The sequence below is a fragment of the Otolemur garnettii genome, unplaced genomic scaffold, assembly GCF_000181295.1.
Source record: "Otolemur garnettii isolate 467f Iridium unplaced genomic scaffold, OtoGar3 scaffold00021, whole genome shotgun sequence".
NCBI lineage: Eukaryota > Metazoa > Chordata > Mammalia > Primates > Galagidae > Otolemur > Otolemur garnettii.
Window position 1 is genome coordinate 20352955 of NW_003852416.1, and position 11932 is coordinate 20364886.

Here is an 11932-nt window from a genome sequence, read left to right on the forward strand (position 1 = left end):
GGGAACTTTCTTTTCCACTCCACTGGGGACAGCTCAAGGTGACACATTAAAGGAGCCTCAGGCATATTCCCTGAGTCTGGTAGGGACTGGCCTGGTTCAGTCTCTTAGCCTGGCCCTGGGCCCAACCCAATCCATGTCGGCCCTTTCAGGAGCTTTTAGTGGAAATTGACTCAGACCCACAATCAGGCCCAGCAGTCCCCTCTTTTTTCAGCTCCTCCCACTGCTCTTTCATCATCTCATCTGTCTGCTCTCTGCCCATCCCTCCACCAGCACCTTCATCCCCAGCACTCTCCCTGCACCCCCAGTCTCGACTGTCTTCCTTACTTTCCCTTCTCTGCCCTCTTCGAACCTCTAACTCTCAGTTCCTTCACATCCCCTTTCTTCTTGCAGCAAGCAGGCAGTGAGAGCCCCTGACAGGATTGATGGTCATTCTCCACCCCCATCCTCCTCATCTGCTCCCTCCCCTGGCAGGCACAGGTTTCCCCTACAAAGGCAGGAGGCAGAGGCTGTGTTGGAGCAGCTGCTGGAAGGCTCCCTTTCCCCTCCCTCTGTGAGCAAGGCTGGGCTGTGCCTTTGCTCTCTTTTTCTCCAGCTGAGTGTGGGCACCTGGGGTGCCAGCCCCCTTACTTCCTTCCCCATGAATGCTGTAGAGACTCCTGAGGGGCAGGAACTGCAAAATCTGGGGACTGGAGCCTGGGACAACCCTGCCTACAGTGGACCCCCCTCCCCGCACAGGGCACTGAGGATCTACACTGTCTCCAGTGCAGTGCCCCCTCAGCCCCAACCCAAGAAGCCTGAAGATGAACCCCACGAGAAGACACGTGGGACACCGGTGTCCAGCTGCTGCCTCCATATCTGCCATGGCATCAGAGGTACCCAGTGGAGGAGGGTTCTCCTGGGATATTGGAGTCAGGAGAAGGGATCATCAAAAGCATCTAGGGGGATGTGATCTGAAGAAGAGGTGACATCTCAGTGTCTCTTTGGGGTTCGTGCATTGCCTGTGTTGGAGCTGCATGCCCCAGAACACAGAGGCCAGACTAGAAGTCTACCAGAGAGGGATCCTGGGCATGGGCATCACTTGGGGGACCAGTGGGTTATGTGGGAGCTAATTTCAGGGAGGACGTGGATGTCATGATACCTTAGACTGTACCCCTACCTGGAATAAGTTCCTCCTTTTCATGCCTTTGTCCTCTGTGACCCAGTATCTTCACCCTGTCTACCTAGGGTAGGGCAGGATGGATATGAGTGGGCAGCCAGATTCAGTGATGGGATAAGGGGATAGGTAAGGAAGGGATAAGGTGGACGTAGGGGTGAAACCAGGGAGAGAAAGGCAGGGTTAACTGGGAGGAACACTGCTCTTAGGGGCCTCAGCATCTCTCCAATGCCCCTTAGGACTTTGGGGAACAACGCTGACTGAGAACACGGCTGAGAACCGGGAGCTTTATGTCAAGATCACCCTGCGGGAGCTTTTGGTATATGTCGTGTTCCTGGTGGACATCTGTCTATGTGAGTGGCCTCTGTCTTTGTGTACATCTGTCTGAGACAAGCATCCATGTGCGCAATATCTGTATACACATTTCTGCAGCTGCATCTGTGGGCCAGCATGCATCCGTGTAAGCAGGCTATGTTCTGGGAACTCTGTATATCCATATTCACATCCTATTTATTACCTTTTCAGCCTAAGGTATTTTGTTTAAAAAGAACTTGTTGGTGGAGGAAGGCAGATTGTTAGAAAGCAGTTAATAAAAGTTGTTTTGTCAGGAATTATAAGGGGAAGGCCAGGCATGGTGGCTCCTGCCTGTAATCCTAGCACTCTGGAAGGCTGAAGCAGGAGAAATGCTTGCAGTCAGGAATTGAACACCACCTTGAGCAAAGCAAGACCCTGTCTCTACTAAAAATACTAAAAATAGAAAAATTAGCTGGGTTTGGTGGTGTGTACCTATAGTCCTAGCTACTCGGGAGGCTGAGGCAGGGGGATTGCTTGAGCCCAGGAGTTTTAGGTTGCTGGGAGCTAGGCTAAGGCCATGGCACTCTAGCCTGAGCAATAGAGTGAGACTCTCTCCTAAAAAAGAAAAAAAAGAAAGAAAAGAAATATAAGAAGAACCTAGTTTTTTTTTGTTGTTGTTGTTTGTTTTTTGTTTGTTTTTTGAGATAGTCTTACTATGTTGCCCTGGGTAGAGTGCTATGGTGTCACAGCTCACAGCAACCTCAAACTCTTGGGCTTAAGCAGTTCTCTTCCCTCACCCTCCCAAGTAACTGGGACTACAGGCACCTGCCACAACGCCAGGCTGTTTTGTTGTTGTTGTCATAGTTGTCAGTGTTGTTTGGCAGGCCCAGGCTGGGTTCAAACCTGCCAGCTCCAGTGTATGTGGCTGGCACCCTAGCTGCTAAGCTATAGGCACAGAGCCAAGAATCTAGTTTTTAAGTTCAAGTTACTGCCACAGACTCAGCAACCCTTGTTTTCTATTGGCAGGTGGAAGTTTTAACCCTTCTATAAGGAGTAGAAGACCACTCCTTTCTGTTTGAAGAAATAGTTTGGTGGATGTCACATCGTCATTGTATTATATCTGATCTGTATTTTTAGAGGCAGGAAGGAAAGCATTCAGGAAGCCTTAGAGTTCAGATCCCTGATATGAGGGTTAGAGATGCAGATGGTGTGGTGAAATGGCATCAAGTGAGAGAACACCATGCCACAGGCTGCTGAGGGAAGCTTATCTGAAGCTCTGGCTATCAATAGAAACTGGGAAGTTTTGGTCTCTAAAAAGAGCGAAGCAAGTGAAAAGATAGAAGAGAATACTATGGGATGATAGAGTCAAAGAGCTTTAGACACTAACAAAGTTGGAAGTAAATAGATGCTGACTATAGACGAGGGTAAAAACTTCCTATGTAATTTATTACTTCTTTCAAAAGTTGCACAAGTGAGGTTTGCCTAGTTTAATGTAGTTGTATGTGTATGTGTGTGTGGATTAAAGCTATATATATGTTGGGCCATAAAACTAAGATGGCTTTGTTACTAGATGGCCTCATATCCTCCAGAATGGGCTATTCTTTTTAGGGTGCACAAGTCTTTTGAAAGTGGAAGCAGGATGTGTGATAACATAAGCATTGATGGAAAGTTTTGTCATCTGTTGAGCCACTCCCATGTGTGTGAGCCCTCTAGGAAAGCTGAGCAGATAGTACTTGCTACTGGCCAAGGAACTAACTCTGTACTGGATAGAGGGAACAGTTCTGAGTGTTTACTATTGGTCACTCAGCACGGAATGAAAGGAGACAGTGTGTGCGAGGAACAACAGCCGACCCAATGTACGTTTTGTGGGGTCCATTTGATTCTTTTCAGGAAATGACTGTCAGAAATTCATTTGTTGACTTTTTTTTTTTTTTTGTCTTAACCATCTGCTAGCAAGATCTCTTTCAGATCCTGTGACAGCAGCTGAAACCCACAGGCATATCCTTTCTCTACAAATGACTTAAATGTCTCTATTGCCAGATTAGCCTTTGGAAAAGGATTGGGAGGCTGCTAGCTCCCAAGAGTTAGAGTGAACCATTTCTGACTTCTCAGCATGGGGCTGAAGGGGTAAAAGCTTGGGTTCTGGAAGCCTAGAGTCTCATCCACTCACATTCTCTATTTTCTGAGAACTCAGTGCATTGTGGAATGCCAGATGGTCTGTGACTTGCTAAAGTTTGAATCATAGACTCAGTCCACTGATTGCAGAATCCTTGAGTGGTAGGGGCTTTAGAAGTCATCCAGTTCAAGGATGCAGAAAATGCAGAATGCCTTCTCTATGATCCCTCCCACAGGGCTCTGTCAGGTGGCCGACCAGCCCCATTCTGGGGAGTGGCACTGTTCAATGGGGCAACTCATTCTACTGTTGGGCAGCTCTATTTCCTTCTGTTTGTGGATCCCCCTCCTCTGTGGCAGACATCTGACCAGGGGACACATAGATAGCCAATTATATGAGCCTGTCCCCTCAGGGCTCACCTTTTCCTTTTCAGAACATTCTTTCTTCTATTGAGCCATCTACTTCCCTACGATTCTCTGAAGTTGACTTTTTGACTGTGTGACTGAAGGTAGTTTATTCTTGGTCATGTGTTCTCCAGACTACTTAACTTATATTTCTTTTTTTTTTTTTTGCAGTTTTTGGCCAGGGCTGGGTTTGAACCCGCCACCTCAGGTATATGGGGCCAGCGCCCTACTCCCTGAGCCACAGGCACCGCCCCATAACTTATATTTCATCACTTAACTAATCATTATCATATGGTTTCCAGAGGTAATATTATGCAGAGATTGAAGGCATGGGCTCTGAATTTACACAGATTTGGGCTCAAAAACCATGTTCTACCATTTACCATTTGAAGGAACTTGAACAATTTGCTTAATTTCTTTGAGTTTCAGTTTCCTCATTTATACCTAACCAACCCAAAAGGATTATGTGATATAATACCCATGAAGTTATTTACTCAGTATCTATTGTGTATGATAATAAAATCCATTTCAGAATGCTCACCATACTGGTTACCCATCTCTAGACCTGATCTATATGTTGTTCAGTACTGGACAAAAAGTGCTATGGGCAATCTGACCAGCACAGAGGACTGTGACACGTCTTACTTCTGTTTATCCATATTTGGGGGATCCATGAGGACATGCAGAAGAAGTGACATTTGAGCCGAAAACAGAGTGATGAGGAGTATTTAGCCCCTTGAAAGGGAAGTGAAGAGAACAGACGTTTCTGGGAAGAGGGGACAGCACATGTCAACACCCAGAGGGGAAAGAGGGCACAGTCTAGTGAAAGGGCATCAATCAATGCAAATGGAACAGAGAGTTTGAGAAGCAAAGTGGTAAAAGATGACAAAACTGGTCATACAAGCAGGTACATATCATGAAGGGCCTTGAAAGCTGTGATAAGGAATTTGAATTTTATCCTGAAGACTGCAAGGGGAGCCACTGAGGGCTACAAGCAGCAGAGTGGCATAATACGTTGTGCATTCTCCTGGGGAGAAGATGAAAGTCTAACCTTGGGCCGGGGTGGTATCTCAGGGAAAGCTGAATGGGGAGGATGATAATCTGTGCTAAGTATATTACCGGGGGTTTTAAAAAGCTACACAATAACCTCACCAGAACCACTGAATTGATCTAGTGGCAGCGTAGCATGGGGCTTAAACACTAAGGCTCTGAAGTCAGGCTGCTTGGGTTCAAGGCCTGGCATTTCCAGTTATCAGCTATGTGATTCTGAGCAACTGCTAACCTCTCTTAGCCTCAGAGAATGATCATATCCACCTGATAAGACTGCTGTGAAGGTAAACTAAAATGGCCCACTAATAAGCTTAGTGCTGGATCTGTCTGGCACATAGTTAAGCAATGTCTATTATCTTCAGCTCACAGCAGGCACTAAACTACAGCATCATGAACCTAACCAGCATTGGAGGGGCAGGAAGAGAGAATTAATGTCCAACTCCTATGGAGGTGGGCTCTTAGTAACAATCTTGAAATCATTAAACCACTTGAAGATGTGCCATTTAACTACCTTTGACCTTGAGAATTGAAGTCCACACACACAAAGTGTCAGCCACTATAAGAAATTTTTATGAAACAGAATTTTGAGGGCTTCATATTCTGATGTTTCCTATAATGTTTAGTAAAATAATACTGATATTAGTTTCCTAGCTCCTGTCCTCTTCATGCCTTGCCCTTCTTTCAGACATATGTTCAGGTAATATGGAGCCTTGGCTGGTCTCAGCAGGGCCACTTTGGTGCTCTCCAAGGTCCTGGCCTCACCTGGGCATCTCTGCTCCCTGTTAGCCTCCCTGAGCTCTGGTCATCTGCAACTAGACAAAGCATTCTTAGTGGGTGTGATGTAGCCCCCCACCCCCACAAGGGGCTAAAAAGTTTCTGGCAAGGCAAAAAAAAACCACCTCACCTTAGATATTACGATGGCTTTTGGCCCTCCAAAGACCCACAACAGTACATCAACAAATATAGAGTCTACCTATGGTATTGAAACTTAATTAGACTAGGGAGTGATCAGGAAGAACATGTCTAAAGAGGGTCTAGGGAGGGGGATGGACAGTGCTAAAAAGGTTAAGAAACATTCAACTAGAAACACTTAAATTTGCTCCTTAGTATGCTGATGGAGCACTTCTGTCTACGGATGGAGAATATGAGTCCTAAGCCCAGAATCTGGCATAGAGCAGAGTGGCTGTTGTGTTGTTCTGTCAGGACACTGTTTTCTAAGAACTGGAGAGACATGCAGCTGGTGATGCACTTTTGACCATGTGCTTTTCCCTGTCAGTTCCTATGACTGGGTTTAAATGCTCCAGGACCCATGTTTAGTATCACATAAATACTCACATAATGGAAACAAAAACACTGGAGCCTGACAAACTGGATTCACATACTTGCTCTGCTACTTACTGAACACTTTCTTGTTGGTAGAAAAAGAATAATCTTATTTATCTCATGAAAATGACATGTATAAAGAATCTAACAAAATTACCAGTAGTAATTTTATTGTCCAGTGGACTTTTAAAATACTCACTTGCTCCTCTAGCCTGGTTATATTAAAAAACAACAACAACAACAACAAACAGACTGGGCATGGTGGCTCATGCCTGTAATCCTAGCACTTCTGAGGCCAAGGTGGTAGATTGCTTGAGCTCAGGACTTCGAGACCAGCCTGAGCAAAAACAAGACCCCATCTCTACCAAAAATAGCTGTGTGTTGTGGCAGGTGCTTGTAGTCCCAGCTACCAGGGAGGCTGAGGCAGAGAATCTCTGAGCCCAAGAGTTTGAGGTTGCTGTGAGCTATGACAAAATGAGACTCTATCTCAAAAAACAAAACAAAACAAAACCATTCAAGAAAGAAGCCAAGGCTACATACTGTACAATTACCACTATATGCCATCTGGAAAAGGCAAAACTGTGAAGACGGCAAAATTTGCTAGTGGTTTCCTAGAGCTGGAGAGAGAGAAGAATGAGTAGGGAAAGCACAGAAGATTTTCAGGCTGTAGAACAGCTCTGTGTGATACTGTAACAGTGGATACATGGCATTATGCATACATTTGTCAAAACCCACAGAATGTATAACACCAACAATGAACCCTGATGTAAACCATGTACCTTGAGAGGTAATGATGTGTCTGCAGTGGGCAAGTTTGATAGTTGGGGAGGCTGTGCCTAGGTAGGGGCAGCCTTTCACTCAATTTTTCTGTGAGCCTAAAACTGCTCTTAAAAAAAGTCTATTTTTAAAGTGTGTTAAAAATGCCTTTCAGAACTTCAGCTAATAATGATGTATTGTAGCTTTTAAAATAGCCAAAAGAGAGGATTTTAAATGTTCTCACCATAAAGAAATAAGCTCACACCTGTCATCCTAGAATTTGGGGAGGCCAAAGCAGGAGGATTGCTTGAGCCCAGGAGTCTGAGACCAGCTTGGGCAACATGGTGAGACCCTGTCCCTACAAAATAAATAAATGAGTAAATAAAATTAAAAACTGAATGAGAAATGGTAACTATTTGAGGTAATGAATATGCTAATAATTAGCCAGATTTGATCATTCCACAATGTGTACATGCAGAAAATAATCATATTGCATCATCTAAATACATGCAAGCATTATCTGTCAATTAAAAATAAAATTAACAATAAGTAAATAAGATAAAAATGCCTTTTAAAGTTTGTAGCTCACTCCACATATAGGGATAGTATCACTTGAGCAGAATCCTTTAAGTGACATTAGACCTTTAAGTTAAGCATTTTCTCCAGAAGGCCTCAGTTTATCACCACCACCACCATCATCATTATTAACAGCACAAAAAACAAACACACTGAATAATTTTTCAATGAGCCCAGCACTATGCTATGTACTTTATCTCACTGACTACTCCCAGTACTTTATCTCATCCATTACTTCCAATAACTCAATGAAATTGCTAATGTTTAACTCTCATTTTATAAACTGGGAAAGGTTTAGGTAAGTCAAATAGCTTGCCAAAGGCCACACAGTAAGCAGGTGGAAAAAGAAGAAACCCAACTCAGCAACTGTTTGCTTGCCTTGAATTCAGAGGCTTTCAGTAGCTGGAGTCTACTGCGGCCTCTCTGCTTACAAATGTGTTGCACATTAATTTATTAACACCCATCAAACCTCAGCAAGGCAACTTCCTGCTCTACCCTGGTAGAAGCAGGATCTTCAGAAATTCTAAGAGTTGGCTAATTTTTCTTTTTGTTATTGTATTTAAAAGATGATATAAAAACATTAAAGAACATTTTGAAATTCACCACCACCACTATGCCAAAGAGATTTTCCATTTTTCTTTTTCTTTTTTTTTTTTTAGATAGAGTCTCACTCTTGCCCAAGCTAAAGTGTTCTGGCATCAGTCTAGCTCACAACATCCTCATACTCCTGGGTTCAAGTGATCCTCTTGCCTTAGCCCCCCCAGTAGGTGCAATTACAGGCACCTGCCACACACCAGGCTAGTTTTTTATTTTTAGCAGAGATAGGTCTCACTTTGCTCAGGCTGGAACTCCTGAGCTCCAGTCATTCTCCTGCCTCTGCTTCCCAGAGTGCTGAAATTACAGGTGTAATCACGGCTTTTCATTTTTTTCACATTACCCATCCTTATTCCTACCTACACATAGTGTATAGAGGGTGCCAAAAAAAGTATACACATTTTAAGAAAGGGAAAAAATGTATTACCATTGTAATACTCAAGTTACATTTGATTTCTGCAATTATAAGAGAAGATACAAGATATAGTATACAGGATAACAAATGTCATAGCTATATACTGAGTATTACAATATCAATACAGTTTTTTCCTTGCTTAAATACATTTTTGCACACTTTGTATTTTTACCTAGTTATATAATATTGTACCAATACTTTCATTTGTATTAGATCATAAACTTTTACTCATATTTTTAAGTAGCTTTTATATTTTTATTTATATGACTACAGTCACACCACCATTAACTAAAAAATTTCTTTTGTTACTATAATATTTACCTGTTATGGGTAACTATATGGATACCAGTTGCTTTTTCCCCGTTTTTATTATATTATTTGTTGGGGAATTTTCAAGGAGAGAGATTACTAGGCCAAAAGATAGGAATATCTCCTGCTTGCTATGTGTCATCATTCTGCCCCGGTAAAAGGATTTATATAAATTTATTATGCTACCAATGCTGTATCACACCAATTTTGTCACAACCTCAGCAAAATTGGATATTCTTATTCTTAGTTTTTCTTATTAAATAGGTATAAATGGTACAGTTTATCTTTGTTTACTTACTTTGATTTGTAGTGAGGATGGACAGTTTTCTCATTTTTTAACTTTTTTCTTTTGTATTTTTTCTTGCTTTCATTTATAATGTATATTTATTTTGTGTAAATTAAATAAGATGTGCTTTAGAAGGGATAAGGGAAGGGATGGGAGGCAGAGAACTTGGACCATTAAACCCTTGGGGAAGCAGGGATCTCATTTCCAGGATCTGGGGGCCTAGGAATGGAAAGAATAACAAAGTTAGGCCTCACCTGTACAGCAGTTGGCCTGGGATGGGCTTTAGTAAACAATCACTATCAGCCATATTGACCACATTTCTTCTCCTTTAAGCTTCATTCTAAGAACTTGGTCGGGGTGGGGGAGTGAGGGGCGTGGGAGGGGGTGGCAGTGCTAAAACCAGGACTATTTGGAATCTCATCTGGCTAAAATAGAGTTATCTCTTCTATGCAGACAATGTGGGTGGCCCATCAATCTTCTCATAATTACAATGTCAATCCTGCAGCCCTTTAAACCTTACAAAGGGCTTTCATACCTATTACGTCATTTGATCCTGACAGCAATCCTGTAAGGCATAGATATTATTATTTCTTTTTTGCAGATTAGAAACATTTTATTATTGTTAAATAAATAGTTCAGGAATGATTAGTCATTCAGAACTGTTCCTGATGGGTAGAGTCAGTTCTGTCCTAGCTATTCCTCAGCAGAGAAAGTGCTGGAGTTCTGCCTCTCTCTGCCTGCTGGCCCCACACCATCATCATATTTATGAAAGGGCTTCCAGCCCTTTGTCTTCTTGGAGGGATGGCTGTAGCCTTTTGTTGATAGAGGAAACATTGAAGGTCTTTGTGTAGGAACAATGACTGCTTGTTTTAGGAGACATTATTGTTATCTCAAAGGTGCACCTGGGACTGGCCCTGTTTAGGAGAGGCTCTAAGCCAGGATAAGACTGGCTGGGTCTGGTCACCATGGAACTGGGGAGGAGGGGAGAGACCCTCAGCCTTTGGTGATTCCTGTCTATACAGCACTTAATGTTGATTGGATGTTCTTGATCCAGCACTGGTTGTAAAGAAATGCATGCCCTGGCTCGGCGCCTGTGGCTCAAGCGGCTAAGGCGCCAGCCACATACACCTAAGGTGGCGGGTTCGAATCCCCAGCCTGGGCCCGCCAAACAACAATGATGGCTGCAACCAAAAAATGGCCAGGTGTTGTGGCGGGCGCCTGTAGTCTCAGCTACTTGGGAGGCTGAGGCAGGAGACTCGCTTGAGCCCAGGAGTTAGAGGTTGCTGTGAGCGTGATGCCATGGCACTCTACCCAGGGGGATAGCTTGAGGCTCCGTCTCAAAAAAAAAAAAAAAAAAAAAAAAAAAAAGAAATGCATGCCCTCTTCACTCTGTTTTCTTTTAGTGGATTTCATGGTTCTGTGAATAGAGGGGTGGAATTTCATTTACAAGAGAGGATGAAGTGAGCTTGAAGATCAGGAAGATATCTTTCTTGGCTGGGGATTTCTAGAATAAATAGGAGGGGAACAAAAACATATTGGAACTTCAGAAGTGTCTGTGGGAAGGCCCTACGTAGCTGTAATCATGTCAAAAAGATAATTGGTCACACAGAGCCATGATTTTAGTGAAGGCCCAGTCATATAATGGAAAGAACATGGAACCCAGAATAAGGTGCCCTAATACAAATGATGGTGCTACCAGTTGTTAGCCATGTGTGTTTGGCAAGATAGGTCAAGATACTTAAATCTCTCCAAGCCTGATTTTCTTATCAAGTGAGGATAATGTCTGCCTTTGTGAGACTTCTGGAAAACAAACAAGGCACTTAGTATGGTGCCTCAAATATAGTAGGCTTTCAATAAATAACATTTGCCATTCCCCACTAAGGTAGAAATTAGGAAAACATTGAAATACACCTCAATACTCTGGATTGTTATAGGTGAGATCAGGCTAGGGCACTGCTGGTGTAAGTGGCCCGAGAAAGAGCAAGGCATGAGTCTGAGTACTAGCTCTGCATTTTGCCAGCCAAATGACCCTGAACAAATCACATCAACTCTGAACTTCATGCTTCATAGGAAACTTTGCTCATGGGTAAGGTGGAAAAATCATCAGACATGACTGACAAGCAATGGGAAAGCTATTTAAAAATAATGAAACAAGAAACATGGGTAAGGGACCAAATAGCATTGATAAAATTTAATAATAATCTCTCTCTGTTGTTGGGCAGTGGTAGCAGGAAGGCTGGGGTTTTAAGTTCAAGCAGATTCTCAGGACTGGGCAGAAGTTTTAGTAACAGAAACAAGGCATAGGGCAATAGTTTTCAAACCTGTGTCTGAGGACCCCTGGGACTTCCTGAGACTCTTTCAGGGGGTTTGTGAGGTTTCTCTCTCTTACAACAAAACATATTTGTATAAGGTCATATTTTCTTCTTCTTCTTCTTTTTGATTGTATTTTCCATACACTTCAACCAAAACAACATGTGGCAACAGACTGAATGCAGAAGCAGAGGCAAGAATCCAGCTGTCTTCTATTAAGCTAGACATCAAGGAAACTTGCAGGCATGTAAAACAATGCACTTTTCTTGTTAAAAGTGTTTTGCTTGAAAAAATATACTTTTAAAAATAAAATATATGGGCTCGGCGCCTATAGCTCAACCGGCTAAGG

General features: G+C 43.0%; 1 protein-coding gene across 2 annotated transcripts in view; it reads left to right on the forward strand.

Annotated features, from left to right (window-relative positions):
• Positions 1 to 637: 637 nt before the first annotated feature.
• PKD2L1 (polycystin 2 like 1, transient receptor potential cation channel) overlaps positions 638 to 11932 on the forward strand; it is a 40368-nt gene continuing 29073 nt past the window's right edge. The window contains exons 1-2 of one of the 2 annotated variants that reach the window (XM_003787264.2): positions 638 to 872; positions 1393 to 1506. In XM_003787264.2, the coding sequence (XP_003787312.2) occupies positions 638 to 872; positions 1393 to 1506 (349 nt within the window). Of the gene's footprint in view, positions 880 to 1362; positions 1507 to 11932 lie in introns of both variants that reach the window. The other variant, XM_012803583.1, reaches the window with a different exon arrangement.